We start from the raw sequence: 18246 nt of genomic DNA on the forward strand, positions 1-18246 counted from the left end.
GCCTGATCGGCAAAGCTAGTTCCAGGACAGCCAGGGCTGTTATACAGAGAAATGCTGTCTCCAAAAACCAAAACAACAACAACAAAAAAAAAAAGAAAGAAAGAAAGAAAGAAAGAAAGAAAGAAAGAAAGAAAGAAAGAAAAAGAAGAAACAAAATGAAATGAATTGCTAGGTGTCCCATTGAGGACAGTTAGGATTCCAAGCCAGACATGTCTATTGAAAATTTCCCTGTTCTCCCTATCCTCCACTTCTTCTGGTTGTAGGACATGCCAGCCCTAATTGTTCTTTTGTTTGATTTGTTTTGGTTTTGGTTTTTGGAGACAGGGTTTCTCTATGCAGCCATGGCTGTCCTAGAACTAGCTCTGTAGGCCAGGTTGGCCTTGAACTCAGGGATGCACCTGCCTCTGCCTCCTGAGTGCTGGGATTAGAGGCATGTACCACCACCACCTGTCTAAATTTTTTATTTTATTATTGTGTGGATTTTATATAAGTGTGGATGCACACTTGCTATGGCACATGGAGGTCAGAGGACAACCTTTGGAAGTTGGGTCTCTGTCCCACTGTCTTCTGGGGATTGAAATCAGGTCATTAGCACTGCGTGGCAAGCACTTACAACCCTGAGCCATTTCACTGACACCCAGTAATAAATTCTCAACACTTTTAAGTTCAGTACAATGTTCCATCATTTTCATTACCAGTTCAGAGTTTTGCTTTTTGAGGTGGGGCCTCTCTATGTAGCTTTGGCTGGCTTGGAGCTCACTATTGTAGACTAGGCTGGCTTCAGACTCAGAAATCCACCTTCCTCTGTTTCCTGAGTGCTGGGACTAAAGGCAGGCACCAACATGCCAGGCGGTTCGGATGTTTTAAAAGAGAGGTGGTAGACTGACTTTTCCTCCCAGTAAATCTTCAGGGGGACCCCAGGGATGCTCTGCTCTGTTGTTTCCCTATTGTTTCATCAAAAGGCTGGGGGAAATAAACAGCAAACAAATTTGCTCATTTCCTTTCAATTCAGCCCTTCACTACCCTCAACGAATACATTCCTTTGCTTTAAAGTCTAACTTACAGGAACAAGTAGAAGTCCGTCCTCTCTAAAAAGAATTATTTTTCTTAGAGTGTTTCAACTTTGATGGGCAGTCAGATCTGTGGGAGTCTGCTGGCCTCCCTTGGAGAGCTCACAATCAAGCAGTTTGAAGTTCATGTTTGTGATTCTATGAGTTTTCATCTTAAAGCAGTTTGCGGACACTACAAACTTTGGTCAAGAAAACACCACATCCCGCAGTGCTGAATTAGGGGGACTCTCCCTGGAGCCGGCAGGACCTTCCCAGTACCAGACAGACTGCCTTCTGAGGGTATGTGTCATGTGACACTTAGCACAAATGAAGTATTTACCGAACCGGAGGTGTTATCTCCCGTCTAGGTTGGTCTCCAAGCCCAAACAAGTGAGATGATGCAATTAATTCTGCCAGGGTCTGGATGGACTGTTTGCACAAACCTGGGCAGGGCGATTTTTGGAGCCGCCATAGACTTGGCTGGATTCAGGCTTTGCCGTCTCTAATTGCATGAAGGGCTCGCCTGGATCCTGCCTTAGTGGGGTCGCGGTAACCGGTTAAAGAAATTCTGCAAACAAACCGCTCATCACCAGGGCCCTCCCACGGCGGGAGAGAAAAGTAGCTTTGGCGGGAAAGAAGGGGGCGGGCACAGGGCGGCGGAAGGGGTGGATGCAAGTTCTGTGCTTGGCTCCGCAGGGACACAGACTGGTCCACACGACCTTCCAGGAGTCCTCGGAGGAAACCCACGCTGCCCCTCAGCAATCCGGGACTTGCAAGCGGTGGGCGGACAGCCCAGTGACTCGCGCGCCCGCCCGGACTCTCCGACTTTCCCCGGGACACGCCGCGCTCGGCCCCGGAAGCCCAGGCACTGGGCGCGCTTTTGGAGTCCCGGGCGCTCGCTCGCTCGCATCTCCACGCTCGGCGACACGCCCCTCTCGGTGCTGCGACATGCCTCGGAGGACCCGCCAGGAGGTGGACGCGACGCTGCAGGTGGCCAAGCTGAACGCCGCCGAGCTGCTGCCCACGGTGCACTGCCTGAGCTTCGGCCCCGGCAGCAGCGGCGCGGCCGCCGGCGACTTCTGCCTGCTGGAGCTGGAACCCGCGCTGTGCCAGCAGCTGGAGGCCGGGCACAGGTGAGCCGCATGGGGGCCCCGGGCGCGCGATCCCCCGCCTCCTGCGGGCCACAAATACCTGCTGCGTTTGGTCCTGGGGTGGGGTGGGGTGGGGTTGGGGTGGGGGTGTCACCGAACGAGGAAGCGGACCAGAGAGTTGCTTTGATTGGGCCAATGCAGACTGGTGGGCGGATCTCCAGCTTGCTGTCATCTGCCTGGAGGAATCCATGCCTCTGCTAGCAGGACTCAGCCAGCGGGAGAATGTCAGGAAGAGAGCTCCAGGGAGTTCGGAGGACCTTAGCAGTGATGCCAGGAAGAGAGCTCCAGGGAGTTCTGAAGGCCTTAGCAGTGATGCCAGGAAGAGAGCTCCAGGGAGTCCTGAAGGCCTTAGCAGTGATGCCAAGAACTCTACAGAGCACACAGTTGTTCTCTCTCAGACTATAGGAGCAGCATCCATATAGAGAGTTCCTGCCTTCCACTTGGGCTTCTTTTACTCGGACAGTAGTGGGACAGATGAGGTTTAAGATTAAAGCCTAATGCAGTCTTGGTTGGAAGTCACTGACTGAAGATCTGGAGCTGTTTCTAATTCCAGACCAATTGCAAGTTTGCTTGCAAAGACCTTGGCTTTTAGCACCTAGGGACCCTGACTGGGCTTAGTGATAAAGTGCTTATGTTATCGGATCAGGCCATAGGTTGGATCCCCCGTCCTGTTGAGGGTGGGGTGAAAAATGGTGGCTGGCTGAAAATATGGGTCATGGTTAAGAGTATTTTCGGCTCTCCCAGAGGCAAGCATCTTTATTGAATGAGCCACCCTGCCACCCTCCTCAACCAGCTTTGGGTCCGTTTATTTTGTGCAGACCTGACTCCTGCAAGTTGAGTCCTTCTTGTATTTACTCAGGCATTGTTCCCGCCCCTAGTTCATTTTAGCTGGATCATCTAAGCGCCCTTTGAGTTTGTGTAGCTGACCCATTGGGGTAGTGTTGTAGTTCATCAGCCACACACTGGCCACAAAATACCCTCAAGAGCATTGCCCCAAAAATGTTATTTATCTGTTTCCACCCACCTGTACTGGAGATTAAGAAGGACTCAAGGTGTGAAGGATCTTTTCTTTGTTGGGTTAATTTATAGTAATATTTAATTTAGTTGGTAAAACCAAGATATTAAAACATGCTTTTTAACCCTCCCCCAAGAGAGAGTCTCTAGCCAGGCTGGTAGTAAACTGACTAGGTAGCCAAGGATGACCTTGAACTTCTAATTGTCTTGCCTCCGACTGTGCAGTGCTGGGATTATAGGTGTGCTGGACAGTGAACTCAGGACTTTGTGCAATCATTCTACCACGGGAGTGAGCTACATCCCCTAACCCTGTGTGTCTGTGTGTGTGTGTGTGTGTGTGTGTGTGAGAGAGAGAGAGAGAGAGAGAGAGAGAGAGAGAGAGAGAGAGAGAGAGAGCCTTTGTGTGATTTGAAGTCAGGACAACTCTTGGGAGTTCATTTTCTCCTTCCATCTTTGAGAGAGGTAGAAAGACTCTTGTTTCTACGGCTTCACTGTGTACTGTACTCTGGCCAGTTCTCCAGTCTCCACCCCCCATCTGCCTGCAGGAGTTCCGGATTACAAATGCCCATGAGTGCATCTGGGTTTTCATGTATATTTATTTATACCTGATGTACCGTCACCTTGGCCTTATTTATTTACTTACAAGAATTGGAACAGTGTGTACCCCTCACTTTGGTTTGGGTTTTTTTGTTTGTTTTGTTTTTTGTTTTTTGAGACAGGGTTTCTCTGTGTAGCTTTGGAGCCTATCCTGGCCTCGAACTCACAGAGATCCACCTGCCTCTGCCTCCCGAGTGCTGGGATTAAAGGCGTGCGCCACCAACGCCCGGCTGGTTTGTTTTTATGAAACAGGGTCTCGTGTATTCTAGGCTGGCTTCAGCTGCCTTTGTAGCCAAGGGTGACCTTGAACTCCTGATCTTACCTTTCTACTCCTAACGAAATGTTTTGAAGTAAGAGTGCTAGTTTTTAGAAATGACTGTTAGAATGAGCGCTTAGATCCATTAAACCAGCAGTTCTCAACCTTCTTAATGCTTTGGCTCTTTAACACAGTTCCTCATGTTGTGATGACATCCCAGCCATTAAATTATTTTGTTGCTATCTCCTAACTGTAAATTTGCTACTGTTATGAACTGTTATGTAAATATCTGATAAATATGATATCTGATGTTTATCCCCCAAAGGGCAGTGACACACGGGTTGGGAACCACTGCATTCAGCTTTATTGGCACCAAGAGTAAAAGAAACAAACAAACAAACAAACAAAAAAAACAACTAAAAACAACCCTCCAAACCAACGCCACCTTTAGCCTTTATCCTACACTAAAGGTTTAGTTAGAGAAAAATTCCCGTCTCCTGTTTTAGGTCATTTATTGTTGTTTATTTAAGGGAAGTTGGTTGTGCACAAAAGTGTAAAATGCTTCACAGGTAATTGAAAGGTTCAGGCGTTATGCTGGCCTGCCCCTGTTACCTGGTGGAATCCACTCAGGCAGTACCCTGGTCAGCCCAAGGTTCCATGGGAAAGAAGTCTGCACGCAGGTGCAGAGGACCCCTTTAAAAGATAGGCCCCTGCACCTTTACCCTCTCTCTCCCCCTGTCTCTCTCTCTCTGTGTGTGCTCTCCCGTCTCTGTTTCCCCGCTCTGTCTCTCTATGGCGACTGGTCATGGCGGTCAGCCATTACCCGGTTCCTCTTCTTAGTCTCCCCATTCTGCTGGTCCTTATAATAAACTTATAGTCAATATGTCTGTCTCAACAATTTCTCTTTTCTTCTTTTTAAACAAAACAATAACAGTAATGAAAACAGATCCAACATCTTAGCATCTCTGTCATCGTTGCCTTTCTTCTCCCCCCACCTCCCCTTCATCTTTAAAGTCACCCGTGGTGAACTTTAGGCTTTGTCACCCGTGGTGAACTCCAGTCTTTAGTCTAGTTCGCATATATAGTTCTCATGCAGCATTGCACCCTTCTCTCCTCAGGGTCCCAGTTTCTCTGCCACATAGCCGATGATTAGGCCATGCTGTGAACCTTTAATTGTGCAGAATAAGGATGACTTGACTGGGTACCAGCTGCACACAAATCCTCTGGGAACTTGTTAGGGCTGCAGAATCCTAGGTCTCATCCCAGACTTAGCTTATCCCAGTCTGCTGTCTTCTCCAAGATGTCTGTTCCTACGTTTGAGAAGTAAAATGCCACCTGAGCCTGCTTCAGAAGCTAGCTGTATCATTTTCTTTCCCTTTGTTTTTTTGTTTTTGTTTGGTTGCTGTTTTGGTTTTCCTGTTGTTTTGTTTTTAGAAAGGATCTCATGTAGATCCGGCTGACCTCAAACCCACCGTGTACCATCTTACTATGTAACTGAGGATGGCCTTGAAACTTCTGGTCCTCCTCTCTCAGCCTCCTAACTTCTCCAGTCGCAAGGATCAGTCACTATTGGTCCAAAGCCAGGTGAATGCCACAGCATCTTGGCTAAAGAATCTGGATGCAGTGTCTTCTGAGTTTCTTAGCATATCTGTGGTGACATCTGGCCTTCTGGTCTCTTTGAGTCTTTCTTGCCTGCATTAAATTATTTTCCTTGGTTAGGTACCAGACAGATACCCAGCTCTCAAAAGTCCCAGTGTTTTTTCTGTGGACTCCATTATTGTACCACAGGAGCCTGTGTCAGTTTCTTTCCTGTTTCTGTGAAAAAAATAAAAAGAAAGAAAAAAAACCTGCCTTGACCAAGGCAGCTTCTAGAAGGCAAAGTTTATTTGGGCTTGTGGTTCTAGAGCGTTAAGAGTCTTTCGGGAGGAGACAGCGTGGCAGCAAGCTGCAGGCATGTGGCAGGAGCAGGAAGCTGAAAGACTGTCTTAGTTAGGGATTCTATTGCTGTGACGAAACACCATGACCAAAAGGCATGTTGGGGAGGAAAGGATTTATTTGGCTTATGCTTCAGCATTGCTGTTCATGCTGAAGGAAGGCAAAGACAGGAACTCAAACAGGACAGGAACCCAGAAGCAGGATCTGATGCAGAGGACGTGGAGGGACACTGCTTACTGACTTACTCCCCATGGCTTACTCAGCCCACCTTCTTAGAGAACCCCGGGCCATCTGCCCAGGGATGGCACCCACCCCCGTGGGCTGGGCTGTCCCCCATTTACCACTGATTGAAAAAAAACGTCTTACAGCTGGATCTCACTGAGGCATTTCCTCAGCTGAGGCTCCTTCCTCTGATGACTTTAGCTTGTGTCAAGTCGACACACAAAACCAGCCAGTACAGAGACAGAGACACATCTTTTATGGTACGCACCAAGCTGAGAGAGTAAACTCTTAGAAAACAAGGCTCTAAACTTTCAAAGCTCACCCTCAGTGATAGACTTCCTCCAGCAAGACTACATATACCTCCTGAACCTCCCCAATAGTGCCACCAGCTGGGGACCAAAGTCAAATGCCTGAACCTGAGGGTGGGGTGGGGTTGGCTTTCTCTTTCAAAGTACCAGAGGTATGGCCCAAGGCTTAGTTTTAAATCTAGAAGCCTGAGGATTGGGGGAGTATTTGAATGAGCTATCGACTAGCGTCTCAATAAGCCATGTCTTCTCCCCTCTCCATTTATTTCCCTGTAGTTTTGTGATCCGAGGTGACAAAGATGAACAAGCTGTGCTGTGTGGTAAAGACAAAACCTATGACCTGAAGATAGCAGACACATCCAATATGCTGCTTGTCATCCCTGGCTGCAAAACTGCAGAGCAGCTGAAGAGGGAGGAGACACAGGAAAACATTGTCCACACTGAGGTACTGCTATTTGGTCCTATACCTGTGTCTGAGCATGGCAGTCTGTGTTCCAAGCTTGCCTTTGGTTAAAAAGTTTTGGTATGAAAAATGTGTTATCAGAGGGAATCTAAAAATCTCTTTACTGAAGTTTGAGATTTCTCAGTATTATTTGAGTTCTTTTTGAATTTGTGAATTCTCTTTATTTTTCCACTTTGGCTTTTTTTTTTTTTGCCTCAGACACATCCAATTTTTCTCTTAATGTCTGTTTGCAATTAGGTAACTTGTTCTGTTTTTAAATTTGTTTTATTTTATGTATTTATTTTGTAAAAATTTTGTGTGTTGGTGTTTTGTTTGCATGGTCTGTCTAAACCATGTGCATGTAGTGCCTTTTGAGGCCACAAGAGGGTGTCAGATACTCCTGGAGCTGGAGTTACAGATGGTTGTGAGCTGCCATGTGTGTGCTGAGAATCGAGCCTGTGTCCTCTGGAAGAGCGACCAGTTCTTTAAGCCACTGAGTCATCTCTCCAATTCTAAGTGACTCATTCTTAAAGTTTTATCCACTTTTAGTAAATTATGCTGCAGATACGTTTTGAAAATTGAATCCCTCAAACTATAGTTAGTGCATTTGGTATAATTTATAGGGTAGAGAAGTGAAAAAAACTTGAGGTTGGAAGGGAGTGTGTTTCTTAGCTTTGAAGTTAGGTTAGTTTGTTAATACAGAACCAAGTAAAATGATAATTATTTTGGAGAATGCTGATGGTCGTTACCTAACAAAAATCCCCAGCCTGTCTTGATTTTCACACATATGGCAATTGAAGCAAAGCCCTTAATTCTTTCAGAATAACTCAGGCTAGTTGTTTCCTTAAAAATAGAATTGGGGAAGAAACAAGGGAACATGCTGGGAAGTTGTAATGATTCGTGATTCGTGTGGTATTAGGGTAGAGGAATGATCAAAACTATCAATAGGTGTGTGTGTGTGTGTGTGTGTGTGTGTGTGTGTGTGTGTGTGTGTGTGTGTGTCTCATGTAGCCCAGGCTAGTCTTGAACTTGCTATGCATCTGAAGATGTCCCTGAAATTCTGAACTTCCTGCTTTCATCTCCTAAAGCCTGGTATTAAAGTTATATACCACCATGCCTAGTTAATGCAGACTATTGTTTTATAGTTGATTTAAAAAATTATTTATATTTTATGTGCATTGGTGTTGGGTCCCCTGGAGCTAGAGTTAAAGACAGTTGGGAGTTGCCATATGGGTGCTTGGAATTGAACCCAGGTCCTCTGGAAGAGCAGTCAGTGCTCTTAACCACCGAGCCGTCTCTCCAGCCCCTTTGTAGTTGATTTTTTGAGACAGTCTTTCAGTGTAGCCCAGGCTGATCTTGAACTCTTAATCTTCTTGCCTCATCTTCCTCTAAGCACGAAAACTAGGCAAGCACTTTACCAGCTGAGCTATATCCCCAGTCATGGCTGGCTATTTTTGTTTACTTTTTTTCTTCTTTGGAGACAAGGTCTCACTATGTACCCCTGGCTGGCCTGCAACTCATAGAGATCCACCTCCCTCTGCCTCCTGAATACTGTGATAAAAGCAGGTGCTGCTACGCCAGACCCTGGTTTTTGTTTTTGAAGGTTTTATTTACTTTTATTTTATATCTATGAATGTTTGATCTGCATGTATTCTGTGTGCCACCATGCTTGACATTTGTCTTATTTATTTTATATTTTCAGTTGTTTCCATCTGGTAGGTAGAATTGTCACCATTCTAGAGTGTTTCAAGAGTATTCTTGAGAGTAATCATCATTTTGTTGGCAGTGTTTTTCTTTTCTGTCTTTTTTTTTTTTTAATTTTTTCCATGACACGGTTTCCTTGTGTAGACCAGGATGGCTTTGAACTCACAGAGTTCTGCCTGCCTCTGCCTCCCAAGTACCGGGATTAGCTGGGCGCCACCACCGCTTCATGGCAGTGCTTTTCTTAATGGGCTTTTCGAAGTAGTTGAGATGGCTGGAAAGGTACCGTGGCGCAAAGATGACTTTGTGGGAATGTTTTATCTTTTAGAAAGGCCACAAAGACTTATGCTGTGTTGTGATTTCTAGATCTTTGGTTTCTCTAATAATTATTGGGAGTTAAGAAGATGCAGACCTAAACTAAAGAAGCTAAAGAAACTTCTGATGGAAAATACCTATGAAGGCCCTGACAGTCATAAAGAGGGAGATCCAAGCCGCTCAAAAGTAAGAATATTATCTTCTTGTTTTATTTGAAATTTTAAAATGTAAATCATTAAAAAACTTTTTTTTTTTTTTTTTTTGAGGTATACTCTTGCTGTGTAGACTTGGCTGTCCTGGAACTTGTAGCCATCTTCCTGTCTCTGCTTCCTCAAGGGCTGGGATTGTGGGTGTGTGCCATCATCCATTACTGGTGATAGTCTTATTTTTTTTTTTACATTTGTGTTATAAAGGTTTCACACATACAGCAATCTGGGTGGACACTGTCCTTGTAGTCGAAGACTCTTCCATTTAGATATGACTGATTTCGTGTGACCTCAGAAGTTAAGGAGGTACGGGCCCTTGTCATCTCAGTGTCACGATATCATCTTGATTGCGTTAGAATTTGCTGAATCAAAACAAGAAGCAAAGGCAGGGTCGGGCTGAGTTACACTTGGATAGGAGACCACCGGGACTAGAGTGTGCTTCCGTATGTAAATACAGAATACCCTATTGTGGTTTCAGTGTCTGTATCCTCAGAGCTAATGATGCCGACCCTCTTTCTTCTTCTGATTGTCTATTTGGAGACAGGATTTCATTGATGGCAGGCTGGCCTCAAACCTGCTGTGTAGCTGAGGACGGCCTTGGAATCCTGATTCTCCTGTCTGTGCTTCCTAAACGCTGGGATTGTGAGGCACTGGAGATGGGACCCAGAGCCTCACACATGCGTCGGAAGCACTCTCCCTGGGGTTGTAGCTGTAGACCCCGACTGTCCTTTTTTGCTTCTTTGTTTGAGTTTTATTTGTTTTGTTTTCTTTTTCCTTTTTTTTTTTTTTTGTTTTTTTTGTTTTGTTTTGTTTTTTGAGACAGGGTTTCTCTATGTAGCTTTGGAGCCCATCCTGGCACTTGCGCTGTAGACCAGGCTGGCCTCAAACTCACAGAGATCCACCTGCCTCTGCCTCCTGAGTGCTGGGATTATAGGCATGTGCCACCAACGCCTGGCTTTCTTTCTTTTTTTTTTGTTTTGGAGATTTTACTTCATGTGCTTTGCCTGTGTGTATGTCTTTGCACTATGTGTTTACAGTGGCCATACAAGGCAGACCCATGACCTATTGGGTCCTCAGAAACAAGTTATAGACAACTGTGACCCCCCATGTTGATGTTGGGAATTGAACCTGAACCCTGGGTGCTGTGGAAGAACAGCCAGCGCTCTTAATTACTGAATCATTTATTTACCCAGCTCCATGTTCTTTTGTTTGTTTTGTTTTCTTTTTGAGACTGGGTCTTCCCAAGCTGGTCTTCTGCCTCAGTTTGCTCTTTAATTATGTATTCCCAGGTGTGTGCCAGCATATTCAGCTTTACTGGCAATGCATATAACTTTAGAGAAATGTGTTCAATTCTTTTTCCTCATTTTAAATTGTGTTATTTATATAAAAAAGTGATATATCGTCCATAATAGATAACACGACACAAAGATTTTTACTTTTATCTTTTTGCTTTCTTAATCTCTCTCTCTCTGTCTGTCTCTCTCTCTGTCTATCTTTTTTGAGAGAATGTCTTACTGTGTACTAGCCTGTGACTCTCCATGTACACCAGGCTGGCTTTGAACTTGGAGCCCTCTTCCTGCTTGTGCCTCTTGAGTGCTGGGATTATAAATGTGTGCCTTGCTTGACTTGATTTTTGTTTTTTGTTTTTTGAGACAAGGTCTCATTTCGTAATTCTGGCTGTCCTGGAGCTCACTTTCTAGACCATGCTGGCCTAGAACTGTGCCTCCCAAGTGCTGGGATTAAAGGTGTGTGCTACCACCGCTCGGCAGCTTGTTTATTCTTTATTGTGATAAAATACACATCACACAGCATTTACCACTTTAGTAAGTTCAGTAGCATTTAGTGTGTTCTTGGTGATGTGCCCTCATCAACACCATCCATCTCTAGGATCCTTTATCTATGTAAACTCTCTGTTAGTTAAAGAGTAACCACCCCTCCCCCCAAATGGTAGCAACTCACTACTTCTTGTCTCTCTGAATTTCACTATTGATGCATCATATAAGTGCAAACATATTTATTTGTCCTTTTGTATAGATAGATGTTTATTTATTTATTTATTTATTTGGTATGTGTGGGTGGGTGTTGGTGGTGCTCATGTCCATAACCTGAGTATGCAGGTTAGAAGTCAATTTGCAGGATCAGGTTCTCTTTCTCGCCTTGTGGATTCTGGGCGTTGAACTTAAGTCATCAGACTTGGTGGCAACCACTTTTTCTCTACAGAGCCACCTGGCCAGCCCTGTTTGCTTTGGTTCTGAGACTGGTGTGTGTTGAACTGTGAATGAGGGGGTGATGGGTTTGCATCCTATGACATGCGTGTGGAGGTCAGAGGACAACTTTGTGGAGTCAGTTCTCTTCCTCTGCCTTTACGTGGGTTCTAGGAATCAAACTCAGGGTGTCAGGCTAACAGTGGCAAGCATCTTTACCCATAAAAACCTTTTGCTGCTGAGCCATCCTACCAGCTCTTTAACTGAATCTTGATCCCCCTGCCTCCACCTCCAGGGTACTAAGATTACAGGTCTACAACACCTTGACCAGCAAATAGCATTCTGAAGTACAAAACTTAATCCTTTCAAGGTCATCTAGTTGATGACCCTGCTCTTGCTTTTCTCCTCTCCCTCATCTTAATTCTTCTCGTCCTCATTTTTCTTCTCCTCCTCCCCCACCTCCTCCCCACCCACTTCCTTTTCTTGTTCTTCCTTTTTTTTGGGATACGATTGAACTGTATAGCCCAGGCTAACCCAAATACTTCTTCCCTTGAGCTTGCTAAGGATTACAGGTGTGTGCCATCACACCTGGCTATGTCTTTTCTTTTGTCATTTGTATTTTTGGGGTCTTATTCAATAAACCATTGCCAAGTGCGATGACATCAAGATTAGCTCCTGTTTTAAGACAGATTTTGTATTGCGATCATTATGCATTAACAAAAGAAACTGTTTATGCTTTCACAAGCTCTGTTTACTATAGTGATACATTGTTTGTAATCTAACAAATAAAGGTTGCCTGAAGATCAGAATGCAGAGCTAAGCCACTAGTTAACAACACACCTAGTTCAGAGCTAAGCCACTAGTTAGCCACACACACACGTACACTAAACCACTAGTTAGCCATAGAGGACAGGCAGTAGTGGCCACACCTTTAATCCCAGCACTTGAGAAACAGAGACAGATGGATCTCTGAGAGTTCAAGGCTACCCTGGGCTAGAGTTAATCAATCTAAAAGAGAAAGAGAGTTCACACAAGCACTTGGGATGACACACCTTTAATCCCAGCACTAGAGAGGAATATAAGGCAGGAGCTCAGTGCAGTCTCAGGAAGTCTGAGGTTTGGAGAGACCATTGCAGTCTGCAGTCACTCTGAGCACAGGATCGCCCCTACTTTGGTCTTAGCCTTGGTAGAGGTGAGAACTCTCTAGTGGCTTGGTTGCTTTGCTTTTCTGATCTTCGTTTGAACCCCAATACCTGTCTCTGGGTTTTTTATTATTCGTGCTACAATTTACTTATTCTCTAGAACTCATTAAGAAAACTCAGAAAGTAGTATTTCTCAAATCAGTAAGATATGTATCTATTTCGTTTGTTTCAGTATACAACGGAAGATTTGCTTGATCAAATTCAGGCAAGTGAGGAAGAAATAATGGCCCAGTTACAAACCCTAAATGCCTGTGAGATTGGAGGTAGTGTATCTGTTACCATTCATAATGGCAGAACTGTATCACATGCAAGAGCAAAGCTTTGGGGCACCTTAACCATGTTGCATGCTTGTTTAATTTCCTTTTAAATTCAAAGGTAATGATATCAGGAGTAGAAGAGTACTTGTTGAGTATGTGTGAGACCTGGCGTTTGAATACCAGCACGCACACACACACACACACACACACACACACACACATACACACACACACACACACACACACACACACACACACACACACACACACACACACACACACACACACACACACACACACACACACACACACACACGGTGATGATGTTTGTCTTGGACAGCCTATAAGATGATCCGTACATGAGGTCAAACTGTCAGTCTGGGAACAGTGACATTTTAACCACTCACTACAGACCTTTCCTTTTAAAAGTCTTTAAATATCAAGTAGTCCGATCTTTTCATTTATATCAATTTTATTTTTTATTTATTTTGGTTTTTTGAGACAGGGTTTCTCTTTGTAATTCTATCTTTCCTAGAACTCACTCTGAAGACTAGGTTGGCCTCAGACTCAGAGATCACCTACCTCTGCCTCCCAAGTGCTAAATGTGTGCGCCACCCACCACACCTGGTTTAAATCAATCTTAAAACAGGTTAAAAAAAAATTAAGGCCTAAAGGTTGTGTTAATGACAGTCATGACATCAGTGCTGGATCCGTGCGTCAGAATCAGTTCAACAACTTCATTAAATCTTCAAATGCTGCTGCCAGTGCACTGGTGAACATGCATTGTTTTTAATTTAAGCACATGCGAAAGACCCAGGTATGTTGGGCTCAGCAGTTGATGGAGAAGAAGTTTGCAGAGCCTCCTTTGAGGGTTTGATTGGCTTCTGCTCTGGAGAACAGCATTTTTGTCAGTATCTGGATCTGTGGTCACTACTGAGACCTTGTTTGTAACCATCTATGAGCTATCTATCCATCTGTCTGTCTGTCTGTCTGTCTGTCTATCTATCTATCATCTGTCTCTCTATCATCTTTCAATCACCTGTCTCTCTATTATCTATCTGTCTATCTATCATCTATCTATCTACCATCTGTCTCTTTGTCTATCATGTGTCTATCATCTATCATCTCTCTGTCTCTCTGTCCATCTATCAATCATCTGTCTCTCTGTCTATCATCTATCTATCATCTATCTGTCTATCTATCTATCATCTATCTATCTATCTACCATCTGTCTCTTTGTCTATCATCTGTCTATCATCTATATTGCTCTGTCTCTCTGTCCATCTATCAATCATCTGTCTCTCTGTCTATCATCTGTCTCTCTATCTCTACCATCCATCATCTATCTGTCTTTTTTTTTTTTTTTTTTTTTTTTTTTGGTTTTTTGAGAGAGGGTTTCTCTGTGGCTTTGGAGGCTGTCCTGGAACTAGCTCTTGTACACTTTGCTGGTCTCAAACTCACAGAGATCCACCTGCCTCTGCCTCCTGAGTGCTGGGGTTAAAGGTGTGTGCCACCATTGCCCGGCCTATCTGTCTTTCTGTCTGAGGCAGTGTATCACTACATAGCTCTGCCCGGCCTGGAATTCACTAAATCAACAGTTCTCAAACAAAGCTTCACAACCCCTCTGAGAGTCTAATTTGTCACAAGGGTTGCATATCATATATCCTGCTTATCAGATATTTACATTATAGTTCATAACAGTAACAAAATTATAATTATGAAGTAGTAACAAAAATAATTTTATTGTTGGGGTCACCAACGAGTAACTGTGTTAAAGGAAGGAGGAAGGTTGAGAACCACTGCACTAAATAGATCAGGCTGGTTTTGAACTCATGAAAATCCTCCTGCCTCTGCTTCTCAAGTGTTGGTGAAACAGGCATCTGCCACTATGCCTGGCTATGAATCCATTCTCAGCTTGCTAGAGAAGCAACTTGATTCTTCACCTATTAGTTAGGAAGAAGGAAATCAGTATGGTTTGGTGAATGTACTATTCATTTTGCTCATAATCTTAAAGACAAGATTAGCTTCTGTGTGCCTTGCCCCTTAAATACGGAAAATTCTGTATGGTATTACCTCCCCTCCCCCGCTTTGTTTTTTGAGTTTTTCTGTGTGGCCCTGGCTGTCCTGGAAGTCTCTCTGTGTTTCTGCCTTCACATCCTACATATAAAAGTGTGTGTGTGTCTTCACACACATGCACGCACAAATTTAAATCTAGATTCTGTGTATTCGAGAAAACATGGTATTTGTCTTTCTCAGTTTAGCTCATTTCTCTTAACATAATGTTCTCTGCTTCCATCCATTTTCCTTCAAATATCATCATTTTGTTCTTGACTGCTGAAGGAAATTCCACTGTGTATGTACATAGCCAGTGTCTTAGAAATAGGGAAAGATATCTTGATCCCCCAGTGGTTAGTTTTCTTGTCCACACTGTAGCAGAATCTGTCAACCCTCTGGTGAGAACACGTTCTTTGTGCTGTGAGAACACGTTTTCAGATAGCTGTGATCAGAGAGTTCTGATCAGCAGCATCACACAGCTCAGATTACCTCAGTCCGTCCCTCACAGAGGGTCTCTTCCCAGGGTGCTCTAGATTGTGTCTAGTTGACAATCAACAGTAGCCACCACAATGCCTTATGGGTAAGAGGGTGTTACTGCTTTGTTTATTGATTATCTAATCACTTAAAACGTTCTTTAGTAAGTTTGACTTTTGGAATTTGTAGGCTATTGGAGGATTCTTGAATTTGATTATGAGATCAAACTTCTGAATCACGTGACCCAGCTTGTGGATTCTGAATCTTGGTCTTTTAGTAAAGTCCCCTTGACTGTATGCCTGCAGGAACTTGGACCTTTGGAGCCAGAGTGAGTATTTCCTTTATTTGTCACTGTGGATTTCCTTAAGACAATGGCAATTCTTTTTCAGAATAGAAGTAAACTGGGGCCATAGAATTTGCATTCTGATATAGAAAAAAAATAATTTATTTTGATTTTATGTGTATGAGTTTTTGCCTGCATATATGTATGTGCTTTATGTACATGCCTGCTGCCTGTAGAGGTGAGATGAGGGCATCAGATCCCCTGGAACTGGAGCGAACTGGTGGTTCTGAGTCAACAGGGGGGTGCTTGGAGCGGAACCTGGGTTCTTTGTAAGAACAGCAACTGCTCTGAACCTCTGAGCTGCTCTGTAGCCCAGTGTGTGTGTGTGTGGGGGGGGGATTAAAAATATGCAACCAGAAAGACATTGAGACCTGTGGTCACTGGGGTGAGTAAATCTGCATCATCTTTTCCACATTTTATTTTGGTCACAAAAAGTTAATGGTCATATGTGACATTTCCAGACTATTTACATTAGTAGTACTTAAGTATTATTTACCATCTAAGAATTTAATATTTTAATTCCTTAATGTATTTGAGTTTATAGTTAGCATCTGGGTTTAAAGTGTCTGTAAAATGCTGCTAAGTTTTCTTGTGTGTTTTACATTTTCAGGGAAATGATCGAACATTGTCTTAAATGCTATGGAAAGAAATATGTGGAGGAAGGTAAAAATTGGGAAGTATTCTAATAGGAATTTTTAACTTGTATGATAAATAAGTATGCTGGTGACAATAAGAACCATGAGAGGTTAACAAAGATACAGGATTCCTTCCAAGACGTGCTGTTGAAGGGAAGGAAGGGCTAATATTATATTGAATAATAACATAATACAGTGTCAGTGAGATGGCTGAGCCAAGCCTGATGCCCTGAGTTTTACTCCCAGTACAAAGTGACAACAGATTCCTGAAAGTTGTCATCTGACCTCTGACCTCCTGCTACCACATTCATGCGGTAGCAGGCATAAGCCCACACATGTACATGCACATACACACGAAGTAAATATACAAATGCCATGTTTTTTAAAAAAGATGTTATTGTCACTGGGCATTGGTGGCGCATGCCTTTAATCCCAGCACTCAGGAGGCAGAAGCAGGCAGATCTCTGTGAGTTCGAGGTCAGCCTGGTCTCCAGAGCAAGTGCCAGGATAGGCTCCAAAGCTACACAGAGAAACCCTGTCTCGAAAAACCAAAAAAAAAAAAAAAAAAAAAAAAAAAAGATGTTATTGTCGTGGCCCAGCATGTCTCAGCCCCAAGCCACGGTAGCCATGAGGTTCTGCCTGAGTGGGGGAGCGTGGACTTGGAAAATCCTAGCAACCCAACGGCAATAAAGACCAAACATACGCATTGTGTCATCTTTAGAGAGCTCTCAGTTCCATGCTGCAAAACTAGAGTCTCTTCTTTATTCAGCATCTTCCTGGCTGTTTTCTAACCATGCTTCCAAGGCCATGAAGCCATTTCTGTCTCCTTCAGTTGACTCCTCTCTGCTAGGTGGCTCCTCACTCTCTGCCCTCCCTTGTTACTTACACCCCTAGCCCTCTGCCCAGGTACAGGCCTATTCAAATGCTGAGTTCTGTAGAGATGCAAACTAGGGGACATTCTCCACTGAGGCCATGTCATTCAATAGCAGATTAGCTCGAATCTGCGATACAATTGTAGGCCAGAGCTGAACCAGAGGATTGTACCACGAGATATTTCTTAATAATATTCCCTGGCCCCTGACATGTTATGAACCTATCTGATACCATTTCCCCAGATAAAGTTTATTTTGAATTGGATGCTGATAAGATATGCAGAGTGACGGCCGAGATGCTGTTGCAGAATGCTGTGAAGTTTAATCTAGATGAGTTTCAGGAAGTGTGGCAGCAGAGTGTCCCCGAGGGAATGACAACTCGGCTTGATCAGCTCAAGGTAAGGCTGATAGGGGCTGTGCCTGGGATTCTCCAGGTGACATCTGACTAGATGAGGTGATTCTTGCCCTGGAGCTCAACTGGGAGGTATTTTATTTTCTGACACACCCATTAGAGGTACAGTCTTCATGTGCTCCATCACAAAGTCCTTTAACTCCCCCAGTACTTAAATACAGTTGTTGGGGCCACAGATGTGACGTAGTTGGTAAAACATTTGCCTAGTGTTAGACCCCCGGAAAAACTCAGGTATCCAGGGTCCCAGGCCATGACCGCAGTCACCCCAATCACCAGGTGGATTCGAGAGCTTGATGCAAACTGCATGAGGCTTTATTGTTTTTTAACGAGCTAACCCCATGTTAGCTCGGGTCTTTCATCCACCCGCCATGGCGGATGGCTAGCAAAGACAGCTCTTAGGGGCTGCATAGAGATCTTGTAGGGCAGCGTAAGGGGAGTGTCTAGGGGTACACACAGGCTCAGGATTGGTGCCTCCAGGCTTGGAGGGCTTGCCCTGTGTTGATTGGTCAACTGGTTGTTATGGCCCATAGGCCCTCCCAGGGTGGTTGCTATGCTCCGCGAGTTATTGCTGTGCACTTGTCCGTAAAGCACACCCAGTG

The 18246-nt window shown here is 44.2% G+C and overlaps 1 protein-coding gene across 1 annotated transcript in view; it reads left to right on the top strand.

Annotated features, from left to right (window-relative positions):
• The first annotated feature begins 1698 nt into the window (after positions 1–1698).
• The window catches only part of LOC118237659 (sister chromatid cohesion protein DCC1), a 29377-nt gene continuing 12829 nt past the window's right edge, over positions 1699–18246 (top strand). The window contains exons 1-7 of the mRNA XM_027431695.2: positions 1699–2182; positions 6806–6974; positions 9039–9173; positions 12772–12862; positions 15575–15713; positions 16339–16391; positions 17479–17633. Of these exons, the coding sequence (XP_027287496.1) occupies positions 1719–2182; positions 6806–6974; positions 9039–9173; positions 12772–12862; positions 15575–15713; positions 16339–16391; positions 17479–17633 (1206 nt within the window). The 5' untranslated portion in view covers positions 1699–1718. The remainder of the gene's footprint in view (positions 2183–6805; positions 6975–9038; positions 9174–12771; positions 12863–15574; positions 15714–16338; positions 16392–17478; positions 17634–18246) is intronic.

The sequence above is a fragment of the Cricetulus griseus genome, chromosome 10 (genome assembly GCF_003668045.3).
Source record: "Cricetulus griseus strain 17A/GY chromosome 10, alternate assembly CriGri-PICRH-1.0, whole genome shotgun sequence".
In the NCBI taxonomy this organism is placed as follows: domain Eukaryota; kingdom Metazoa; phylum Chordata; class Mammalia; order Rodentia; family Cricetidae; genus Cricetulus; species Cricetulus griseus.